The sequence below is a fragment of the Thermobia domestica genome, chromosome 13 (genome assembly GCF_964235325.1).
Source record: "Thermobia domestica chromosome 13, izTheDome1.hap1.1, whole genome shotgun sequence".
Classification (NCBI taxonomy): Eukaryota; Metazoa; Arthropoda; class Insecta; order Zygentoma; family Lepismatidae; genus Thermobia; species Thermobia domestica.
Window position 1 is genome coordinate 125,577,189 of NC_137466.1, and position 26,310 is coordinate 125,603,498.

Below are 26,310 nucleotides of genomic sequence, written 5' to 3' on the forward strand. Positions count from 1 at the left end.
TGGTTTTTCTGAAAGCTCAAATTCTACTCAATATCTGCACCGAGTTTCAGAATTTGAGCTTTTTGTGTCCTAGTACGATGTGTTCAAATTTGCAGCTTTTAAGTGGACTTAGAGCCTTTAAATTGAAAGCTCAAATTCCGGGAGTTGGTTCTTTCGAAAGCTCAAATTCTAGTGAATATCTGGACGGAGCTTGAGAGTTTGAGCTTTCGGTCGTCCTACGGCGTGAAGTTGGCAGGACCACCTTTCACATAGACTTAGAGCCTTTAAATTGAAAGCTCAAATTCCGGGAGTTGTTTTTTCTGAGAGCTCAATTCTACTCAATATCTGCACCGAGTATCAGAATTTGAGCTGTTGGTGTCCTAGTACGATGTGTTCAAATTTGCAGCTTTTAAGCGGACATAGACCCTTTAAATTGAAAGCTCAAATTCTGGGAGTTGGTTTTTTCGAAAGCTCAAATTCTACTGAATATCTGGACGGAGTTTGAGAATTTGAGCTTTCGGTGGTCCTGCAGCGTGAAGTTGGCAGGACCACCTTTCAAATGGACTTAGAGCCTTTAAATTGAAAGCTCAAATTCTGGGAGTTGGTTTTTTCGAAAGCTCAAATTCTACTGAATATCTGGACGGAGTTTGAGAATTTGAGGTTTCGGTGGTCCTGCAGCGTGAAGTTGGCAGGACCACCTTTCAAATGGACTTAGAGCCTTTAAATTGAAAGCTCAAATTCTGGGAGTTGGTTTTTTTGAGAGCTCAAATTGTACTCATTATCTGCTCGAAGTTTCAGAATTTGAGCTGTTGGTGTCCTGGTACGATGTGTTCAAAATTGCAGATTTTAAGTGGACCTAGACCCTTTAAATTGAAAGCTCAAATTCCGGGAGTTGGTTTTTTTGAAAGCTCAAATTCTACTGAATATCTGGACGGAGTTTGAGAATTTGAGCTTTCGGAGGTCCTGCAGCGTGAAGTTGGCAGGACCACCTTTCGAATGGACTTAGAACCGTTAAATTGAAAGCTCAAATTCTGGGAGTTGGTTTTTCTGAAAACTCAAATTCTACTCAATATCTGCACCGAGTTTCAGAATTTGAGCTTTTTGTGTCCTAGTACGATGTGTTCAAATTTGCAGCTTTTAAGTGGACTTAGACCCTTTAAATTGAAAGCTCAAATTCCGGGAGTTGGTTCTTTCGAAAGCTCAAATTCTACTGAATATCTGGACGGAGTTTGAGATTTTGAGCTTTCGGTGGTCCTGCAGCGTGAAGTTGGCAGGACCACTTTTAAATGGACTTAGAGCCTTTAAATTGAATGCTCAAATTCTGGGAGTTGGTTTTTCTGAGAGCTCAAATTATACTCAATATGTGCACGAAGTTTCAGAATTTGAGCTTTTGGTGTCCTGGTACGATGTGTTCAAAATTGCAGATTTTAAGTGGACTTAGACCCTTTAAATTGAAAGCTCAAATTCCGGGAGTTGGTTTTTTTGAAAGCTCAAATTCTACTGAATATCTGGACGGAGTTTGAGAATTTGAGCTTTCGGTGGTCCTGCGGGGTGAAGTTGGCAGGACCACCTTTCAAATGGACTTAGAGCCTTTACATTGAAAGCTCAAATTCTGGGAGTTGGTTTTTTCTGAGAGCTCAAATTCTACTCAAATTCTGCACGGAGTTTCAGAATTTGAGCTTTTAGTGGTCCTGCCAACTTCACGCACCTTAAAGTTTCTTTGTCTTGTACTCGTACGTTTGATAAAGTCCCTTCTTTGCAAACATTTTTCTTACGTATCGTTTATTAATATTTATCGTTTATGTAACATTTAAATAGCTTGAACGCTTAACTTCAGATGACTGTACTTATCCACAGAGTAAAATCATCTTGTCATTTTCTTATAATATTGTAGTATGTTTTTATACGCATTTTTTGTTCACTTGTTTAAGTGAATCTGATACCCGAGACAGATAGTACCTTAAACTGGGCATACTTTGCCCCATTTTTTTGAATTTTTAAAATTCCCATTCTAACATCACCTAAGATCAGGGAGATCTTGGCATTTCTCCTTGTTAAAATGCAATTCTTTGGCTTTCTTTTGAAAGCAGTGAAAACTCAGTGTGATCAAGAATGATTATAGTTCCAATTTTTTGATGCCATGCAAGATTTTTCATGATCGGGGTAACTTTAGCCCATTTGTCAAAATGACTAATTAATACAAGAAAGTATTATCGTAACACTGTATTTAAGAAACAGAATAGAACAGAGTATTATAAACACATTGGTGAATTATCAATGTTTTTACTCAATTTCATTGGAGCGAAAAATATCGTCTGATGAAAATACTTGTATTCTACTTGGGTGAATATGAAACATCTATAAAAGAACGCTACAAATTTCTGAATACTGAACTTAAAATACCTATATTACAAACATAGGGGTGAAATCATCTTGTTCAATTTAGAGGCAAACAAAAATAACGCTCAATGAAAATCTCTCCAAGTGGATGAATACTTAACATCCAAAAATAAGAGCACCATACTGCTGTTTTAGGAAGAAAATTCTTGCAATTCAGGCACTATTTAACATCCTCTTTTAGAAGCTAGAGGGGGTTAATCTTCCTTATTACATTGCACTATTTGTATACCACTTCATCTTTAATATTTGACCTTTACCAACACAGAAAATATAGGCCAATATTACTCCCAAAATTGGGCCAATGTTACCACACGCACAAGGGCGCCGATTTCTCTGTAATTTTTGGGGGGCCTATATATATATTATATATGTATATATGTATGTATATATATATATATATATATATATATATATATATATATATATATATATATAGGCCTATATGAGGATTTTAAGACAAATTGAATTCATATTATGCCAAACATTGTATATTCATAAATACAATAGGGGGGCCCACACGAGCTTTGGGGGTGCGGGACCCCCACAGGATCGGCGCCCTTGCCCATGCAATTAAACGGTACAATTTGCAGTGTTATAGCAGAAGAAAATAGAATCGACCACAGAAAATAGAACGTCTTTCCATTCAGTTGCTAGTCGATTAGTCGCTTTCGATCAACAAGCGACGGTCGATTAAGTTGAAAGTGACGTCAATTCAACTGAATCGAACGCAAATCGACTAAGTCTAAACGCCCCATAACTGTTACTTGTGTGTATGAAGTTTGGAAGTACATGCATCTGAAGTCCTGTCCTGATATCAATGGGAAACTCCAAACCGAATACCTGTAAAATTTGTTTTAATCACAGTTATCCGAAATTTCTCTTCGAAAATTCTTTGCTTTTGTTTTTAAAATAAAGAAAACGTTGTTTGTCTGAGAAAGAGGGCTGTATCCGCTCACTGGCATAACCTTGTAACTTTCGGTTGCTTAAAGAGGGAAACATTGACATTTCGGAATGACTGAAAGTTGCCAACTAATTATTTTTGTATATAAACATTGCTTGTCTAATAATCTAACTTTCTACATAGGAGTATTAGCTGTTATTTTCGTAATGATAAGTTTTAACATTGCTCTGTGTGTGTGTGTGTGTGTGTGTGTGTGTGTGTGTGTGTGTGTGTGTGTGTGTGTGTGTGTGTGTGTGTGTGTGTGTGTGTGTGTATGGTGTGTGTGTGTGTGTGTGCACACACACTCAGGTGAGCAGAAGAGTTGTGTTTCTGCAGATATCGCCACCGTGGAGGGTTGAGAAAGGAAGACAGGTGATGTGCTTTCTAAATAGTCTTTATAGGCTTTATGCAGAGTCGTTCTGATTCGTGATTAGTGCCATACTGAAGAGTTCGACTGATATATGTTTCCTGCAGTAGTCAAACCTTTAGTATGAAGCTAATCACACGTCAAAACGACTCTGCATAAGGCCCTATGCGTTTATCTGTTATTTGTGGCTTTATTATAGTGATATATATTACAGTGGTCGAAGTGAGACGGTATGCGGTGGTATGCCATACCGCCTCTGGTTGTTCAGTGATGAAGACATACCATCTCTGGTTTTTCACTGATCAAGACATACCGTCACTGGAAAGTGGATGCTAATATACCTTTAGTAAAACCGTCTTTATACACAGTAATTGACGAGTAACTTTGCATGTCAAAGATTTTACTTTATTTAGAAATAATTTCTAAGTTGCCAACACTGAATTTTTTTGTTATTTTATCTACCTTTTGCTTTTAAAATGAGATGTCTACAAAGAAGTTCACCTCTTTCTCCTATACAAGAATTCGTGTTGGTTACCGATAAGGGTCGTGACAGAAAGGAATGCATTAGGCCCAATCCAAAGGTAGTGTATTGAGGCGACTCGTTTAAACTGACATCGGAAAGGATTATAATGAAACCTGTCAACTTTGCCACCTCTCTAAGTTGGCTACCTGCTTATCTTGGCCTAGTTCGTCTTGAACCTGGATTTTCCCATAAGACATCCGTTACTTACTACTCTATAAGTTGGCCACCTGTCTATCTTGGAAGTTGGCCACACTGAAGCAATGTTTATCCTATGATGATAATGAAAATTTACCTGCGTATCTTGGCCATGCAAAATACCGTTTTGTTATTTTTCTTAACTCTTCGTATTGCCGTATGAGAGGCAGTTGTTCTGTATTTGTGACTGGAGGAAAGAAGCAAGGATTCCCGCGATTTGCTCTTGGAGACTATCCTGATAAAGGGATGGTGAAGGAAGATGTGAATAAGAAAAAGCATGTACAGGAATTCAGGAAATGGTTGTACTTGTACGTGTTTCTTTACCCTGTCTGTTTTGGTAAAACCATTAGCTATATCAGTGGGGAGCTTTAGTAATTCCGGAAAATTCTCAAGGTTAAAACCTAACCATCTCAATTGTCAACTATTGGCACCTGTCGGCTTACGAAGTTTTTGAGATATGAATTCCCTCAAGATTTTCTCAAAACATCTTTTGCTCCGAGGGAAACACTTCTAGCTCATTATCAAGAGGTAGTTAACTACAATATTAGAATGTGCATATCTGCCAAAAAGAATAAAACAAATACTGTACGTCTAGAATAAACCACCATTCAGTGAGAACTGAAATGAAGTCATATAAATTGCATATTAATTTCTCAATATATAACAGCTTTTCTTGTTTTCAATCTGAATAACTCAGTGTGCTATAATATCAGTTTCAATAAACTGCATACATACGCTTCTATTTCATGGTTGTTTGTGTTATTGTGTTTTCAATCCAAATAATCCAATGTACCAGATTAGTTTTCAGGAAGAGAAACGTATGCACATATATTAAACATACTATATTAATATTTTCTAGTACTGTATATTTTTATGACTACTCTATATACATTATTTATAAGTAGCTATCGTGCCACTGCTTATTACAATGTTACAATCAAGTAATACTAGAAATCCTATTCTAAAAGTACACAAATCACACTTATTTTCTGTAAGTTGGCCACCTGTCTAAGTTGGCCGCTTTTCGATGCAACCGATGGTGGCCAACACAGACAGGTTTCACTGTATTATGAATTCATCAGGACCAGGAGCAGGACCAGAGCCGGCATTAGGCAATTTGGCGCCTTTTACAATGACATCATTTGCTGCCCCTTTCTTCAGAAAAAACAAATCTTAAAAGCCACGATTTTAAGTGTGCCACCCCATCATGAACAACGAACGGGAGGGAGAGGGAACGTACTCAGAAAGGCCTAAACATTACAAATACAATCTCATTGTGTTTGTTTTTCTTTAAATAATAATCTATTATGTTAGTGAAAGATATAGCAAACACGCCTGCAGAGAAAAGATGGTAATCCTTTTTACAGAATTCAATATCAAGCTTCAATCGACCTAAATATGATTTACCAATATAGTATTCAAATAGAAAGTCAGCTTAGTAAATTTAATTATCATCATCATGGAGTCTGTTTTCGACAAGAAATACTTATTTTAAATAATATAGTTATAACAGATTTTGCTGCCCCGTGCAAATGCACGTGTTGCATTTGTGGTATAACTGGTCTTGGTCGGTATTTCTTTTGTACATACAGTGATAAAGAAATACGTAAGTAAGTCCGGTATTTATGAGAAAAAAATGTTATCAAATCCAAAAAAAAATGTTGTTTTCATTTTAAAAATGTATTCTTGCGTCTTTCTAATAATTGGATAAAACTGTGAATACGTATGTGGTCATTATCTGTGTGCATGATTATCCCTAATATTTAGATCTTTGTGGCGATTACTTTTAATTCAATCTGATATTGGTAGTAAATGGAAGTTAAGTATTTTCAACATGGAGAAGTTCTTAGTTCCTTACATCCTTCCTTAGTTTCTTAGTAAAAAATCATTCATGAGGAACTTAATTCTGATGACATGAATTTTGCTGCATGTCTTTATTATCTTACTAAAGCACAATGGGAGGCCAAATTTAAAGAACATAAGTGGCTGACATAAAATCTGAAAATTTGAGCATGAACGGATTTAGGGGTTGTCTGCTATGGAGGCAGGCGAACTTTCCGAGGATCTGAAATAGACCTACCCTCAGTTAAGTAGGGATCCGGAGTAGTCCCGCGAGAAATTGTTTAAAAATCGCTCATACAAAAATTCGGTTTTTGACATTTTTGTGTATAATTATCTATATATAACATAAGCGAATATATTTTTTTTTCAGAAAGTTGGGGCGGGGAACAAAGCCCCTCCTTGCTCCCTTTCCTCGTAACTACGGAGAAGTTCTCCAGTGGTTTTGAGTCATTATATAAATAGAAATACAAATGCAATCTTTGAGGCAACATACCCTTACTGTATTTCAACATTTAAATAGCCTGTATGTCGAGTGAAAATTGTAATAAAACATATTGTCTCTGCGTTTCTCCGCTTCTCCATATTATATATATATATATATATATATATATATATATATATATATATATATATATATATATATATATATATATATATATATATATATATATATATGTGTGTGTGTGTGTGTGTGTATCATTGTACTTAGTAAACTATGAAGGACCTTTGTATATAGTTGGCTCTTGATAAAGAGCACATGCGAGGATTTATATTTGAGTACAAAAACACATGAGGGGTTAACTGCATTTGGTTTTTGATATGTCGAAAGCAAGTGACTTCCAAAACAATACTGATGCTACATAGGAGTTATATCCGATATTGGATTCGTTCTCAGCGTTCATACAAGTGTTGCGCTATAAAATAATAATATGCTCTTGGTATACTAGACATGTGAGTAGAAGGACTGATACAATGTTCACTCAACACAAGAGTAACTATATCGGCATAATTTTGAAGTCGAAATCTATACGGTCACCCTAAATCTTCCAAAAAACTGAATTCATTCTCAATGAGAAAAGGAATGAGGGAATGAAGACATTCCAGAGAGCTACGGTTCGTACTAATACGGAAGAGAGTGTGACAAAGACCAACCAGCCAACGAGGATAACCCTGAACATGGCTACAGATATTTCATGGAAGATTTTAGTATTATTGTTGATATCTGTTATATACATATTTACATATTTTGATATATGTTTATTTTATTAAGCTAACTCTCAAGTGAATGCTTGATAAAAAATATCTTAAATTAATTCCTTATGAATAGTGTGGCATGTGAATTGTTAGTGTGTATGTGTTGATAACATATCACATATGAACTGGAAAATAAGTACATGTTTAGCAGCATTCTGTTGTTTGGGTGTTCGATGTTCCTGTCTTTGACCAGAGAAAGTAAGTTCTCAGTGATTGTATATATGTTTTCTTGCAAGAACAACTAATGTGCCTGTGACTTATGTGTATCTGCCAAAAATACTGCATGTATGGCACATCTCCAACGGGGTAGGGGATGAGAAATACTTTACCCAGAATTCTGCAATTATTATGTGAAGGAGATAAGTTAAGTGAGGTAATTGAAATTTACTTATAATTCTTTTTTTTTTCTTTTTTAACTGCAACTCCAGAGTTAATATTTCAGGAAACGATATTTTTCCCTATGGATTTGATAATAATCTTTCCTGCCCTCCCTTAATACTTTTATTATACTACAATCCCATGTTTATTAGCATAATTAATGACCTTACTCATTAAGGCTCGTTACATAAATCTTGCCACCCGGTGTAGTGATTATTTACAAACAACATATGCGCCCACAGCTACAAAATTGAATTAATTTCCTTATTGTGCTGTCGTTCTACAGCTTAAAGGTTTGGCTTTGTGAGTTTCATTGATTCTTTCAGATTTCGATGCTTGGCTTCGTCGGCAGGGGAGTCACTTTAGACTTTGTTTGAGGCGGGCAAGAGTACCATCGACATAAGACTTTCATGTTTTGTACAAGTATATTAGTAGACAATCGATTAAGGTATAGGTATTCCACAAACTCTTGGGGGAGCAATTGCCCCCTTCTGACCCCCTAAATAACGTCCTTGTTTGTCGGAACTAGATTTTAGTTGTCACGCATTTCCAATTAGATGCTAGAGATGATTGCCCCGAACTTCCGGGAACTATCCAAAGTAGTAATATTTTGCCTTTTCGTTTTCCTCTTGTGGATTTCCGTAACCGAGGTATCAAAAGAATTGTGTTGAGATAGCAAAAGATTTTGCTACCTGTTGACTCCTTACCTGAATCACATGGCTATCATTGCAAGGGATGAAAACCAAAGATCAATAGCACTGGCGGACCCACGTGGGGGGCGGAGGGGGCGACCGCCCCCCCCCAAAGGTCTTCTACTTCCAGCATGTATCGTTCGGAAATACAAATATTCTCTTTTCCCGGCTGATCCAATCTGTGTAACAAGCCTAGTAGATCAAAATGTGTGGTACTTAATGGTACTTCATCATCATCATAGGTATTCTGCCTTTATTGGCAGGTCACTTGCCGCAGCTGAGAAGCTTCCATGCTCCACGGTCCTCCGCTAACTTCTTCGTCTTCGCGTATGATCTTTCTGTTTTTATATCATCCATTAATTGTAGTCTCCTTCGCCCCCTCCCTCTCTTTCCCGACACCATACCCTCTAGGACGTCCCTCATGATACAATCTCTTCTTAGGCAATGTCCCAACCAGTTTCTCTTCCTCTTCCTAATAATATCTAAAAGCGTTCTTTTCTCACCCACCATTTCTAACACTCTCTCATTCGTTTTGCGCTCGACCCAACTAATTCTTTCCATTCTTCTCCACACCCACATTTCGAAGGCTTCCAGTCGATTTTCATCACCTTTACGTAATGTCCACGTTTCCGCCCCATACAGTACAACAGTTCACACGAAGCATTTTATGAGTCTTTTTCTCAACTCTTTATTCAAGGTCCCACAAAACAGACTTTTCTTCCTCCTAAAGGCTTCTTTCGCCATTCCTATCCTTGCCATTTATTTCACGTTCGCACTTCATGTTATTACTAAGAATACTACCCAGATATCGAAAACTATTCACTTGTTCTATTTTCTCCCCTCCTACTTTTATATTTGACACAGACCCCTTCGTTCCAATAACCATGGCCTTTGTCTTTCTAACATTTATTTTCATCCCATATTCTTCAAAGCCCTTTCTAATTTTTTCTAACATTTTATTGATTTTCTTTTCAGATTCTGCAAGAAGCGCCATATCGTCTGCAAATCTTATGCATCTAATCATTCTACCTCCTACCGAAATGCCGTCATCATTATGTAAACTCTTTTTCACTATCTCTTCTAGATAGACATTAAATAGTGTTGGCGAGAGGCAGCATCCTTGTCGAACTCCCCTTCCAATTGCTCTCTCTTCCGTCAGTTCTTCCCCTATCCTAACACTTACTTGTTGGTTCATGTATAAGATTCTTATAAGTCTTCTATCTTTCCATTCCAACCCTATCTTCGTTAGAACTCCCAACAACAATTCCCAATTCACGCGGTCAAAAGCCTTTTCTAGATCAATAAATATAACATACACCTCTTTCCCTTTTTCTATAAATCTTTCACCGATCGCCCTTAATAATCCAATTGCATCTCTTGTGCCCTTGCCTCTTCTGAACCCGAATTGCTCCTCCTTAACTTCTTTATTTGTTCTTTCACATAACCTTCTGTTCAGTATTCGGAGCAGAATTTTAGCTGCATGAGATATGAGACTAATAGTTCTATAATCCTCACATCTCTTTGGGTTCGATTTCTTAGCCATAGGTATCATGATCGTTTTCAGAAAGTCTTTTGGCCATTGTCCTGTTTCATATATTTCATTACATAGTCGGAACAATTTTTTCTTTCCCTTGTCTCCTATATTTTTAATGAATTCGATTGGTATGTTATCTATTCCGGTTGCCTTTCCATTCCTAATCTCGGATATAGCCTTTTCAAACTCATCTCTAAGAATACTAAATCCTTTATCATCCTCGCCTACTTCATTTTCTACTTCAACATTTAGGCTACACGGTCTATCCCTACTCTCATAATGGTACTTAATACAGACATATTTGAATTGTGAATACTTCTGTCCCTAGTACCTTGGGACGGTTACCGTAAGCCGCAAACTAGACAGAATGATTCACACGTTAAACGAACAGCTGTAGGAAGAAGGAAAGACGGCTCACTCTGGGAACTAAAAGATATTTTAAATTGTGTCCTAAGGGAAAAAAAAATGTGGGGATGCAAATCAAAACCTGAAACTTCAATTATCTTTACCTTGAATAAAGAGAAATATAGAATATTCAGCGCTCCTTACTGTAAAGCTCTCTGAATCTGAGATGAGACTTTTAGGTTGGTTGATTGACTAATATGTATTTACGTCGTTCGTCAAAAGCGATGCTTTACAGAACGAGAACTAGAGTTTAAAGTTGGATCTGAAACGCTGTAGTGCGTTTGATATTCACTCACCGGGTATCAAACCACAGAACCTCATGCATCAAAGATCAAAGGTACTCTCGCTCAACAAAGAACTGTGGCTTTTGAGGTTCAACACAGAAACATTCATTGTGACTTTTAATGGCATTTCATCTTTTCTTGGGAAATAATACAAGCTACAAACCGTCATTGTAATCATATATAACAGAAGTCGTCCTGATCTTCGCACAGGCCAAACCGCTTAAGCTAAAAACTTGAAATTCGGACAGTAGATAGGATTTGTGATCTAGGATACCACTAAGGAAGGCTTTTGGGAAATTCAAAGAAATTAAGGGGGAAAGGGATGGAAATTATTTTAATAAGATGGTCATCCCTCCACATCCTTTAAGGTTAGAGACTTGAAATTTGGATTTGTGTTTCTCATTTAAAGTAATTTGACACGCGTTTCAACATTTTTGATACTTTGGTAAAAAGGGAAAAAGAGGTGAAAGAAAAGGGGGTTGAAATTATTATAATAAGATATCTAAGAATCTTTGAAGATTAGAAACATGGAATTTGGTATATTGACTTCTCACTTAAAACAATTCAATACATATTTCAGCGTTTTTGTATTCTTCTTCTTCTTCTTCTTCTTCTTCTTCTTCTTCTTCTTATTATTATTATTATTATTATTATTATTATTATTATTATTATTATTATTATTATTATTATTATTATTATTATTATTATTATTATAAGATGCCTGTATGTCGGGATTACTTACGGCTAGATATATGAAAGTTCCTAGTTTGATTATTCATTTAAAATCAAGAAACATGGATTTGAGCATTTTTTGCCACTTAATGTAGAAGGGCAAAAACAGAGGTGAAGGTTCACTAAAATGTTTGTGAGGTGTTTGAATTTCGTGACAGCGTTTTAGCTCAATCCAATTCTATATGAAAGACACAGAAGGGAGAACGCGAAATATTGTGCCACAGTACAACGTATAAGCATTTGCTGTATTGTGCGAAGCCGTATTCCGAACAAATTGGGGCTCTGGGAGCGAAATCCCATCTAAGCGAAGGCTACTATAATATACTTTTATTGTTGTTGTAAGCATAACTATAATTATACATGTTTCTAAATGCTGCTTTTAAGAAATTACCTAATAGAGCCAATTTCCAATCCCCTATTCCTAATCTGGTCTAATGCGTTTTTTTTCTTTACATACTCAATTATACCACTGTAAAAGCGGAGTATTCGGACAAAATACCCTATACGGTGCTCATGGGCCCGGGTTCGATTCCCGGTGAGGGTACATTTTAACGAAAAAGGTGGTTCGAATTCCACTATAATCAGTAGGTGCACGTCTTCTTTAGCCGTCATGTCATTACCGTGGAACGTTAAACTCAAGCAACAAATTAAAATACCCTATGTACAGAGGTCTATACTTTTGTAATAATGTCCTATATTTGTCTTCTTGCTCTCTCCTGTTTAAGTGGAAAATTCCTGGATGTACCAGGAATTGAATTCCTTATACACTCATCTTTAAATACACCAATTGAGTACAGTTGGGAGCTCTTCTTGAGAAATGAACAATTCCATGGGTGTCAAAGTTTATCAGTCAGTGACTCTCCAACTCCTCGGGAATCCTGGGTCCTATACCAATCATAATGTTTTCTTCACCTTTGATACATCAGAAGATTTTGGTACGATTTATATAGCCGCAATCTTAACGCACACTTAAGAAAACGTCAACAATGTTGACAAACTGAAATCATGGTGAAAAACGAAACGTAACGGAAATTCAACATCTTGTCCTCAGGAAATGTTATTCGCATAGCGCCAGAGATCAAAGATAATGTCCCTCTCAGAGAGGCACTGAAAAAATGTCATGGATACGGATCGACGACCGGAACATACCCTCTCATTCTATTGGATAATGAAATTGATAGATTTATGTCAAGCTTCATGTTTTCTTGCGATCACTTTAGTGAAACAAAGGGAAGCTATATTTATATACACAGAGGAGAAATGGGACAGGCTTCGTGGCAGATAACAGATGACAGGACAAATACCATCGTCAACATAGCACTTTCTTTTGTGTAAGTATTGTTCAATACAGCGCATCTAATAAATCGCGGTGACTAAATGTGAAGTGAATCATGATACTGCCATGCCTCCGAAACGGAAGTGCGTATTTAATTTAAATCTAGAGAAAGAATATAATTTCATTAAAAAAAAAAACTTACAAATTCGGGTCATAAAATATAGTCTGGGAATCTAGTTTACACCCCCCTCCAGCCCCGGATTATGTGTCCCATTTTTGCAAATTGAAATTCTGGTCACTTTGAGGCTATGCTCATCTTCCAGGAAGCGAACCGCCCCCTCCAAATGATTCTTCTGAATACGCTAGTGATCAATAGACAGAAGTAAACTCTTCCCAAAAAGGGTTAAATCACTTATACAAATATACATTTTACTTTATTTCGAAGGGCTGAAATAAATTGGCCACAATTGAAACAAGGAGTATATATACTAAATTTTCAGCGTATATAAGTATTTGTTCATAAATTAAGGTAAGTATAGTCTAGACTACAAAAATATTAGGTGGTTATACGCTATACACCTTTCATTACATTCCTAGTTAGTACCGAACCTATTGGTTCTGCTGTATAAACTATTATATAATCGCTGTTCATGTAATATTTTTCAGTTGAGCGACCGTTTTGTTTTATATTTAGTTTACTTCGTTTTACTTCATAACTTTATCTTAACAACTTACTTGTTCTATGTGTGTTTGACTTTCTTTTAGTTTACAATCAATCTCTTCCAGCTGCTTCTCATGGCATGCGACTACCTGTCCTTTCCAGTGGTTGAGAGCGTTTGATTGCAACGCTGAAAATGATTTTCGTTTCAATTTTTGGTCATAGAATCTGCATACAAATTTGACTGACATCCTCTGCCACATAGAAAAATATAAAAAGTATAGTAACATCACCACATTAAGTCCAAACTTAAAGTAATATTTAATTGAATATGTGCAGAATAAAACCATGGGTAAGACTTCTGCCGAAAACATGAAAAAGTGAATTCTAAAGGTCCATAGCTCCAAAACTATGAGGCCTACTGTAGTCGGGTCAATACTTTACTTAGGTACTAGTATGTGCTTTATCCAAAAATACGTGTTTTAGAATCCTAAGGTACTCAAGCAACAATTTTTATGGAGGTAGTTGGAGAGTACTTTATATCATAGGCCCGTAGTCAAACTCCCTCTATAAAAATTGTTGTGGAAGCACCTCAGGAGGATGCACTCCAACTAAAGAAGCTGAAAATTAACGACAGAACATATGTATGAGTTATGAGTCAACTTACATGTTTTGCAACAAAAAAAAAAAAAAAAAAAAAAAAAAAAAACTTCGGTTACATCTGGTAACACTGTGTTGTTCCTAGTGTACTTCAATCGTTGTTTCCTAGTTTAAAAATATATGCATGAACAAGGCTTCATTTTGGTATAACTATTATTTGTGTATCACTTCAGGTTCAAAAGTTCTACTATCCCAAATTCCGGGTTGCATTGTATATTGGACACCCTGTAGAATGTGTCACTTTCAATTAAAAATGATGCCCCCAAAAGAAAACTCATTGTGTAGAATATTTCCTCGTCTCTTAGGCATTCTTCTTCATACGTTCTGAGGCCGCGGTGGCTTAATGGTAGAGCGTTCACCTCTGGTGCTTGGGGTCCCGGGTTCAAACCCTTCTCCCGCCAAGTGAACTTTGTGGTAGACAAACACCGTGTGCGTGGGTTTTCTCGGGATTCTCCCGTTTCCTCCCACTTTCTTCATTCCACCATTTCATTCATTTCTCATCATCACCGTCTCCTTTAGCCTAAATAGCATAAACGTAGGACGTAAAACTCAAAAATTTCATTTCATTTTTCTCCATACGTTCTTTTTTTTTTTTTTTTTTTTTTGCGATGCAAACGCTGAAGCCACTTTGCCGCTAACTGTGAGATGAAGTGTGATTGACTTGATCCTTTTAAACTCGCTTATTTATTTATTTTTACATCGCGCTTCCGATTAGTGGTCATCCTACATTTAAAATAATTATGAAGGGATCGGAGGAATGAAGATGTGGAAGGAAACCGAAAAAAGTCGAGAAAACCCACTAACACGATGTCGTCCCCCACAAATTGACATAGTGGGGTTGAACCAGAGACCCGATGTACCAGTGGTGAATGCTGTACTACTGAATCATCGATCTCCTTAAAATATTTGCAAAAAATTATTTGTTTCCAACAACTGTCTTGACAAAGGGCTAAGAAGTTAGGCTCAAATACTAGATAATAATTGGCGGCTTTTCATGATAGTCACATCAAAATTTATCGTTGCAATCAAATAGGAGAAAACTTACCTATAAAATTTTAATACTTACTGATGTCGCTTCCTTCAAGAACTGCCACATATAATAATAATAAATAACTTCTACTGTACATGGGTTTCTAAAGTTACTAGTTAGACATAACTTATTTGTGAGACGAACAAGTAAAAATCTTACTTCATGTTTCTCTTCTTCAGTATTTAGCTTCCAATGATAAAATATTTTCTGAAGCCTAAACTTTTCTTTCTGCTTACGTAGTGCATCAATGATATTGGTAATTACATGACTAGTCGATTCCAAAGTGTTTTCATATTTGGAGATCCATTTTTGCATTTCAGACATTGCCTTCTTTCTGTGTTCAACTTCAGTTTTCGTTCTACGTAAGTCTTCGATCAGACTATTAAGCTGTTTCTCTTTCAGCTCAAGTCCAAATTGATCAAACCAATTCTGAAACATTGGTCATAAACATAATATATATATATATATATATATATATATATATATATATATATATATATATATATATATATATATATATATATATATATATATATATATATATATAAATTTTTAATATTACAATGTATAAAAGTATTATAATTTTTCTGTTATTATACTAAACAGTATTATAGAATTTGCTTATGGGTGTTACTTGGGAAGAGCCACTGAGTTTTTAAAAAAAATACGAGGGTCAATCAAAAAATTAGTTGCAATGCTTAAGAAAATTAAACAGGAGAGAAATTTTAGAATAACTTTATTTGTATTGTAAAGTTCCATTCATAATCTGCTTTTCAACGTAATTGCCTCCATTATTTAAGCATTTGTCGAGGCGTGGCACAAGTTTTTCTGTGCCTTTTGCAAAGAAATCCGTCTAATGTCCGATAACCATTCTTGGACTGCAGCTTTCACCTCGTCATCCGAGTGGTATCGTCGCTTTGAAAGTTCATCTTTCATAGGATCAAACACACGGAAGTCACACGGTAAAAGGTCTGGGCTATAAGGAGGTTGATGGTTTTCCCTCGCCCTCAGCATCGTTAATATCTGTAGGTCCGTTCTCAAACATGTTGCACCACTTCGCTATAGCTTGACGTGACATTGCATTTTCAACATACACTTCATGCAACTGCCAATAAAGTACAGTGCAGTTACACCTTTTCGCCCACAAAAACTGAATCACTGCACGCACTCCCAATTTGGACGCTGCTTGCAGTTATCGAGACATGTTTACCACTGATTATCAGAACACCTTCACTTGCCTCTTGAAGCCGCTATGTTACACGATACAGCTATAAGTATGCAGTGTTGCCACACAGTTTCATCAAAATAGCCTTTGACTGAAAATATTTACGAAGGAGTGCAATTAACTTTCTGACTGACCCACATACATTTAAAAATCAATTTATACTAACCTTTAATAATATTAACACAATTGTGTGTGTGTTTCATTAGCTTTTTGCATTGAAAGGAGTCACCTAGAACCACCAAATTTTTGTATACAAGCAAATCTAGATTGTGTACCAGATCTAATCACGTACGAAACCCGTTTCTCATTTCCAGCCCAGAAAGAGATTGACCGGGGGAGATGAACGTTTCTGGCTGTTTCTAAGCGCGCCTTGTCTGTATGCAACCAACATTACGCATTTGTTATAAGTTTACATAACAGCAAAAGTAAAATACCCGGGCAGTGGCATAGTTGTGGGAACATTCTCTCAATTTATCCAGATTCTGATTTAAGACCCTGCAAATGGGTGCTTACAGCTTGTATAAGAAGAAAACAAAACGTGCAACTCTTATGTTGGTAGAGAATCTTGTTTCTCTTTCCTAAAAAAAAAAAAAAAAAAAAAAAAAAAAAAAAAAAAAAAAACTGAAATGCTACTGTCTTGCATTTCTTTGTATTCAGCTTTTAGGCCTACTTGCAGCTTTGGTCGTAATGGTTATGTATAAGAGAAACAAAATAAAAGCATCATGGAATAAAATGATGCAAGCTGACTAAAGAGGAAGACAACAACAATGCTTTGCCTTACGTGATTACATAAGTGCTGCTATGACTGTCTGTAAAACAGAGTGGCTAGGCAGATTTTTATTACTATCAATATTTTTTCTTTCAAGTTCAGGTTGCTGTTGCATAGTATTTTCCTTGTACCAGTATCTGTGCATCAATGTAATTTTTCAAACTGTCTTCCATTTATTAAATCAATAACTGTTTCGTGTTTGTCTTAGTAGAATAAGTAAATTTTCAAAACCTGAATTTTATTTTTGGTTCCGAATAATTTTTTTTTTAATCTTTCGCAATCTGCAACTACGGTAGATTTCCATGCGAATTCAACACTCAAACTTGAAATAGCTCATCATATCCCCAACTATAAAGGTAACCAAGAAAGTTCTGTCGCTTTTTCACTTACTATCTTCGAACATCGATATGTCACCTAAGACTTACCTGGAAGATCAAAACTCGTCCCCATCAGCATCGACGATCTTCTGTCAATGTTCTGGAAGGCCATGGATTCCATTACAGTAGAACTTGGTGGTCCGTGAAGAGAAGAAGGTATCAAGTGCAGTTTGCACATCTACTAGGGATTTGAACTGGCGTCTTCTAACTGATTGTCCAAGGAATGGAACAGGTGATAATCGAACAATGCAATGTCCGGGAGTATGGCGGATGCAATAGTGTTTTCCATCCAAAGTGTAGAATGGTGTCCCGGGTCATCCTAGATACGTGGGGCTTAGTGTTGTTCTGTAACAGGACCCCTTTGCGATTCAGAAGTGCTAGCTCCAGAGTTTTCAGTTTTTCTTGAACACGACTCAACTGCTGACAGTATACACTTGCATTGATGCTCTGATCAGCTGGTAACAGTTCCCGATGCACGATACCGCGAGCAGTCCACCAAACACTCAGGAGCACCTTCTTCGTGTGCAGACTATTTTGGAAACTGTTCATGGGATGCTATACACTGATGACGGCGCCGTGGAGCTTCGTACAGGACTCATATCTCATCACATTCAACACCCTGTCTAAAAATGAACCCTCTTGGAAGATACGTTGGTGGCGTGCAAACCCATTGAGCACTCTGAATGCCTGGTCATCGCGTTTTAAGTGTTCGTACAGTCGATCCAATGGTATACCCATTGCCCCAATCGGCCGCTGTTAACGCCACGTTTACAACGTCCGTATAGTCCAGGTCCTAGAGGACTTTCAGCTATCTATCACTGAATTCCAGATACACTCTGTATTAGGTAAATGATACTTTAATAAAAAGTATATGTAACATACAGACAATCCAGATTAAAAAAAAAAAAAAAACAGTTAGTTGAAGAGCTGTGTACAAGTTTAAAATGCTCTGTAGAATTGTTGCACAGATGATATTAGTTTAAAAATAAGACTGTAATTGGGACTATGATGTGAAAAAATGAATACAAGATCTAAAACACATTCTCACAATAATACGAGCATTATTTGAGAAGTGTAGTCAGTTTGACACTAGTGTCATCTGTATGATCAGTCTATCAGATACTTGAAGATTATGTGTCACTGTCCAAATAACGTTATGCGTCTAGGTGTCTCGGCAAATTTTTATTTGTTGTCGATGGGAAATTTGTCTGGAAAAAACCTACAAAGATTGGCATATGAAACTTTAGAATTATCTTCATCGTGTGACCATCTGTATGGCCATAGGTATGTCTTTCCGTTCATCTGTCTACCCATATATCCATCTGTCTGTCTGAGTGCCCGTTTTGTCCATCTTACTGTTTGTCGACAAGCATATTAAACAAGTAAAATTTTGGTGCCCCACGCTACCCAGAGCTAAAACTGGGTTAATGATTCACGTTCAATTAGGTGCTGCGTTCTTACGGCATCGGTTTCCAATGCCATATATTTATGAGTTCCTCTAAATCGTAGTGGAGCTCAGTGGTAGAATGTTCAGCGCGAAACAAGGGGTTTGTACTCAAAGGGTCCATTTGATTACTATTATTATTTAGTGGTTTTCTAACCGTATATTGTAGTTCTCTTTCGATCGTAAAAAGTACAGCTCACAGATGACGAGCAGAACCCTAGCAGAAATAGTGTGACGTAGGTATGGGCTCTCCCACTTTCCACACGGGGGTTTCAAATGACACCACGGAATAGCACACAGATAACTACCCGGAGTAGCAGACGACATTTAAGTATAGACCACACCTCAAAAACCGAAAATGGACTTGACCGTGTTGTTGACCTTTCCCTGCTTCCCCTGTTTTAGGTTTCTTCTCGTCATCTGTGAGCTGTATGTTGCGAGAAATAGTGAAAATGAATTACTTACCAACAAGTTTAGTTTAAAATTTTGTGAAAGAACTTTTAACATCCCTCTAGCTCCTGATATTTCGTTACCAAACTTCTCTTCCAGATCCGAGAACCCTGAGTCACTATTTTCAACCCCAGTTGTTATTTCCTCCGGCTCACACCAGTCCCTGAAATTTTTCGTTTTCCCACTTAAATAGGTAATGGAGCGAAAGCAATATAGAGACGATAAGGATGGAGACGAATTTTCATGTGATATGACTTCATCCTCTGATTGTGATTCTGATTCACTCGTGGAAGCCTCATCATCATCATTCACGTCATGATGACTTAAACCTGCCTGAAATTCATTTTCTTCAGCAGTAACGATCGCAGTGGATGCGAAATTAGCATGAAAGTCATTTTGAGTCATATTCGAATTTTTTTCTGGGGATTTATTTTCCTGTAAATGAAAATCATAAATGTAAAAATTCATAATAACCAATCGATATATTTAATAGTAATATTGTGTTTGGTAAAAGCGAGCGAAAAATGTTTACACGTTCAACAGCCTTAACATTCAAGTGATACAAATTGATAACGAACTTACACCCTTTACTCATTTGATAGGTATAATTATAATCTTAAAAGAAAATATACATCAAATCAGTACCATACACAGAATTTTATCAATGACAAGGGTGGGGTACAAACGCACAAAGTGTTCCTTATTTCTACTGTTTCTATACATATCTTAATGGTAGATGTTTTTTCCCCTCAATATCTTGTTCATGATAATTAAATTTCTGAAAGGCCTTCTTGCGTACATCCCTGCATTATATCCAATTTTTCTACAACAGTAACTGTTTAAACAGTAATAAATTGACTATGACATCTCAGAATACCCAAATTTTCATGTTGGTAGATCGTACTTATTATTATATACCAGGGATGCAAATAACACTCGCCCACTCACCCGGGGCGAGTGGTTTATCGGCGCGGGCGAGTATTTTTGCCGTCCTAAGCGAAAAGACCTTAACTCCACATTTTTCGAAAATCGAGATATTGGTATGGGAATGTTCGTAGTACAATTCTGTATCTATCTAAAGTGAAATTGACATGGTTTGACCAATAGGTAGGGGGTAATGACGTCATGAGTGTTTACCTTATGTTCAAAACTGTAACTGAAAGTAAGCAAAAAGATCTTCAGTGGCAATTCATAAGCAAAAATATTTAACTGTATTACCACACAAATTTTAGATCGTGAAAATATATTTAATAAAGTTTTACTGAAATACAACAAATTTGAACGTACAGCCTAAGCCAAAACGCGTTTTGCTTATTTTCTCGAAAGTATGTGAAATGGAGATAAGACCTTTTCGCTTAGCAGGGCAGATTTAATATCATACCGAAATTAAGTAAATGATTTCTATTGTGGGATATGGGCTAATAGCTTCTTTTTTCGGGCTAGCAAAAGTTTGTTGCTTATTTGCATCCCTGTTATATACGTATTTGTACAATTTGAATCCGAAGCAACAAGAACACCATATCTTGATAAGTTTTTTTTTTTAAGTTTAAAATTTCACGTTTATGTACAGAGAATAAGGGAGGCGGTGATGAAGAGATAGATGATAATGGTGGAATGATGAAAATGGGAGAGAACGAGAAAAAAATAGAGAAAACTCACCCACCAACTTTTTCACGAAAGTTATTATAAAACACACATACACTGTATCTTGAAACACCGATGTAACTTTTCAACTGAAGATTAAACATTACAATTTTGTAGGATGCAAATATCATCAGGAAACATTGTTTCACATACTCTGCAATACTATTAGATAACAGTATTGTCAACCCAACATATACTTACGTTGTTGATTTTTTTCAAATCTAAATTTATGAACGTATTAAATTGTAACTTACAAAACCATTCATATTATTCATTGTCACTAACCAAGTACGGCATAGTATCACAAACAAATATTAGAGGTATTTTACAGCAGTAACTAACAACGCAAATGATACAGGCAGGTTCGCAGGACAATGAGTATTCAAAGCACATTAGTGACTAAATAGTATGATCATTATGTGAAGCACTTCGAATGCACAGGATTTTTCAAAATGCTTTATTTCGAAAAGCTGCTTACATACTGTAACTATCACATCCAGCCCCATAGATAGCTTTCAATAGTCGTCAAGATTATAATGCAATGGTGTATATCAATTTAATATCTCAAACCTTTCAAGGGATATGATAAACATGGATAAAGTTTGCATAATTCCAAGAACTTGTAACTAATACTACCAAAACTATTGCTGTAATGTAGAAGCACAGAAAAAGAACAGTCATTTTTAAAATTGTAGATAATGTAAGGACGCACTTTTAAACGACAATAGCTCATGATGAATTCCGGAAGCGTAGGCAGATTAATATTAAAAATCAGGGATTCAGTTGGATTGGAAGCAGTTTGCCTGGATTCTTATTTCCGATTAGAGCTGCTTTAACGGATCTATAATAAAGCGCCCAACGGTCACACAGCAGAAACACCCACAAGAACGGTCGAAACGCCTTATTGCCAAATCGGTCAGAACGCCCAATTGCGAAAACCGTATAAACAATTAACGAACACATCGCTCAAAAAATCGGTGAGAAAACCCAACCGAATAGTTCGAATGTCTACCTTCAATCTTTATTGACGTCAACAAAGTGGAGTGTTCTTGCTAGACCAGCCTTACAATTATGGACGGTCAGTATTTTCCCACACAGAATGTATGTAACCTGGAGTCTTAACAAATAACCTCATACGGGTTTGGGTACAAAACCCCGCCGCCCGAAGCTTCACGGCTCAAAATCTCGCTTGGCCGAAACCTCGCCTAGCCAGAACTTCACCGCCCAAAACCTCGCGTCTCAAAATCTAGCCTGACCGAAACCTCGCGGTCCTATATCTCGCGACACAGAATCTCTCCTGTCTTAAACTACGGGGAACGTAATCTCGCCTAGATGATAACACCAATAAAGTAACCGACAAATTTCGCATTAAAGTTCAGGGCATCAATACAAGAGTAAAGTGTATTTGCGACTTTGATCGGAAACAATTAAGGCTAGGGCATATTAAAGGTAATTATCGGAAGAACCATTTCCACTAATTACCTTCAATTGGCCCTATCTCTGTAATTAAGCATTTCCGACCAGTCAAGGAGTTGAGTTGATTTTAAGTTTAACGTCCCGTTCAGCAGAGAGGCCATATGAATCGCACCCGGGTCTCCCACGCCAAAGGTGCGCACGCTAACCGCTTAGCCACGAAGCCGACCAGTCAAGGATAAACGATTTTCTCTTGTATTGAGATCCTGAACACGTATATGAAGTTCAACAATTGTTTTATTCAATTTAGTCACACAAGGCTTCAAATCCAATGATTGGAGATTTTGGGTTTATTTGACCAATTGACATGTCCATTTATTTTAAACTCGTCGATATTTTTATGCTTTTAATCTCGAAAGTAAACATGTTGCTTATGTTTTCTCCTCGTCTTCTCCTTCTGCTTCGTCTTCTTATTACTATTTGTAATATGGAATTGCATATGAAGAAACTCATTGGGTAAATGTTATGGAGAGGTTTTATCCCGCAAGGTTTTCGACAAGAAGATTTTGGTCCTCGAGGTTTTAGATGGTGAGGTTTGGACTAGGCAAAGATTTTGGCCCACAAGGTTTCAAACGGCGAGGTTTTGGGCACGCGAGATTCTGGCTAGGCGAGATTTAGGCCCTCGGGGTTTTGAGCGATGAGGTTTTGGGCGGCGAAGTTTTAGCCACGCGAGGTTTTGGCCCAGCGAAATTTTGGGCGGCAATGTTTTGGCCGCGAGATTTTGTCCGTATCCCATCTCTGTTCCTCTGCTTGCCCTGCCCAAGAAATTAAACCTGCTGTCATCACTATTGCAATATGTGCTTTCATATGGAAAATATTTCCCGGAGAAGGAGACTAAATGCTAAGGAACTAAGTCATCTATTTTTTCATACATGTGTTGTGAATAAAATATTGGTAACATAACACAGGATCGTGCGCGAGAAGTACCTGGAAGGTGGCAGTTCGAACCAATGTCGAAGGATGTAATCCTAAAATCAGTCAGTAAAGTGAGTAGCTGTAGTGTTGTTGTGATCAAGGGTGCCCATGTTGTGGTTTCCAAGAGGGGACAAGTATAAGCGACATTTCAAATATAGTTTCAAATTTTGCTGTAACTAATGTAAAAATTCTATTGGGTTTTCGATATTCTCAAGTATAATTTCCTCTTAAGGGGGGCGAGCCTGATGGGCGCCTTTGGTTGTGATTGAAGTCAAGATTTCTTTCAGAGAATTTTGTTCGGGTATGGGAAAGCAAAATCAAAATCTGAGGTGGATGAATTTAATGTCTTAATCTTAATTTAATGAACTTAAGTGTCTTAATCTTTATTTCCTGATGAGAACTTTTCAGAAGAGAGACATGAAACACACTATGAAATCATATACTTCCTGAGTAGAAGGGATTCTTTCAGGAGCTTTTGCAGAAGTGCTCCAATTCATGAACTAGTTCCGACTTTCGTAGGAGTCCATCTTTAGAGAAGAAGAAAGATTTTGAAGTGATTTCATACTTTAGAAGGTGCTCGATATCATATTTGCGTAATCTGGCGATATCAATAGGCCTACACATAAAAGAAATGACACTTTTACTTTTAAACTTGTTGCACCAATTTTGTTTTTAACATTTTTTTTTATCAAGGGAAGTAGTACTATCATGACTTGATAAAACTCTTGTCCCCCTGGATTCCTGGCATTGGGGCCATGGTCTAGGGGTTCATTGGACCACACTCTAAAATTTGGCAATGGGAACGTTGGCTCACTCCAGAAGTGGTGGATAGGGCCATCTAGATGTTTGGAGGTCCGTCTCGTTCCTTTTTATGAGTATAAAAGTGTCAAAAATTCAAAATTTGGAGATTTTTGATCTAATGTATCCCCTTTGACGAGGTTTTATAATGTTGTGGATAAGTATAGGGGCCAATTGTCTTTCACAGGACATAGACACTTAATATACAGCCTCAGGGGTTGTATAAGCCCACCTTTAAATTTTGAAGATTGTCAAATTTTAAAATTTGGTATGGTAGTATAGGACCACGGTATGTACTCTTATAAATTTTGATGATCCATCTCATTCCCTCTCAGGGGTAAAAAACTGTCAAAAATGTAGATTTGAAAGATTATTGACCTCATCTATCCTCTTTAATGAAAGTTTAGTATGTTATATGAATATGTAGAGGAGTATATGACCCCATTTTATTTCATAGGTCAGATCATTATCCTGTAGACATAGGACAGGGATACATAATTATACCGAATATAGTATGTCTATCCTGTATTCTGCATTTACTTATATGTTTTAATATTATGAAAATATAAGTTTTGGCAAAATTAGTGAATTGTAACAGAAGATAATTAAAGTAAATTAATTTACCATTACCGTCATAAATAATGATATTTTCTTCCTATTTTTTACCACCGATTCTTCTTCTTCTCCGTTGCATAGCTGTATTTCATATGATGCAAATATAAAGACCTAAGGCAATTCACCAATAACACTTTGTTCCAATAATTGAATTTTATTCAAGTATCTTATTGGGTTAACTGCAGCAGATGGTGGCTCTGAAATGCGAAATTTACGGAGAAATGAACAGAATCAGGTGGACAGGCATCTATTCTTTGCGCGGAACATAGAAAGTTTCTTTTGCCATATCCTTACAAATGTCATCAGTGGCGTATTTAGGGGAGGGAGGCTATCGGGCTCAAGCCTCCCCCGAAATAAATTTATATATAGTATATATAATTCCTGTATACATACATATACCCAGCATATATATATGGCCCCGAAACAAAATCCTAAATACGCCTAAATATGCTCTCACCTGATGTCATAGTAAAGGCAACTTCGTACAGTTTTACATAGGCTGTCAAATTTAAAATAAAATAGCCTTTTGGCTCTGAATAATAGTCTAACATATTCTTCACTCTTATTTCTCTGACCTGTGTCCAAATAATTGCATACAAATTGATAATATGCAAGCAAACTAATGTGCAATAAAAACGATTATTCGTGGAGGGTAGGCATATATTTTGTGAGTCAGGTGATCGCTAGAAAGAGCCAAATCGAACAAGTGAACAGATAATAACACCATCGTGCTTTAGGTCTGCTATACACTATAGGATAGATTCTAGGAAATCTCTTACGATTTGTCCTAGAGTCAGAATCTCAACGTGTATGTCATCAGATCGCATGTCATTTCCTGTGTTCTGAACAATCCTATGAGATTTCTCTTGTTTAGAGCACACTCTGTTTCAGAAAGAAAATTGGTAAGATTTCGATTTAAGCGACATCAGGTGAGAGCAATTGAAAACAAACAGCTGATGAGGTTGTTTTGCTAATTTATCTGCAGGATCGTGCAGGTTTACTTTCAAGCATCACTCGAAATAATTGTTGGAAAATTATAATTTGTCACTAATTTACTTCTTATTGTTTCCTAAATGATTTGGCTGACCGACATGAAAATATTTCACATGACATAGATGAAATTAAAGGGGACCATCAAAACTACTTGTTGAAAATCTACAGGTCTTTAACGATTTACGTATAAACACGACGTCCGGATGTATAGTATAAAAACTATAATGCAAAAACCACAAACCAATCTGTGCTAGGTGGCCACTGGAAAGCACGAATGCTATTTAACGGAGTCCAATCAGAGCGAAGTTGGGGCCGGTACGTTAGCGAGGGGGTGTCCGAAGGAAGCAGGCGCGTCAGCGAAGATAGTGAAAGAGTGGGTTTTGGCAATGATACGCGTTTGAATAGCACTTGTCATGGTATCATGGTAGTTGCACTCCACTTTTAAACATAAATTACAG

The 26,310-nt window shown here is 36.8% G+C and overlaps 1 protein-coding gene across 3 annotated transcripts in view; it reads right to left on the reverse strand.

The window, feature by feature from the left end:
- Positions 1–24,969, reverse strand: part of LOC145669281 (uncharacterized) — a 40,606-nt gene extending 15,637 nt beyond the window's left edge. The window contains exons 1-4 of one of the 3 annotated variants that reach the window (XM_081737600.1): positions 24,875–24,969; positions 19,430–19,849; positions 15,309–15,578; positions 13,537–13,713 (exon numbers count right to left, since the gene is read on the reverse strand). In XM_081737600.1, the coding sequence (XP_081593726.1) occupies positions 13,537–13,713; positions 15,309–15,578; positions 19,430–19,849; positions 24,875–24,880 (873 nt within the window). In that variant the 5' untranslated portion in view covers positions 24,881–24,969. Of the gene's footprint in view, positions 1–13,536; positions 13,714–15,308; positions 15,579–19,429; positions 19,850–24,868 lie in introns of all 3 variants that reach the window. The other 2 variants (XM_081737599.1, XM_081737601.1) reach the window with 2 other exon arrangements.
- Positions 24,970–26,310: the final 1,341 nt, after the last annotated feature.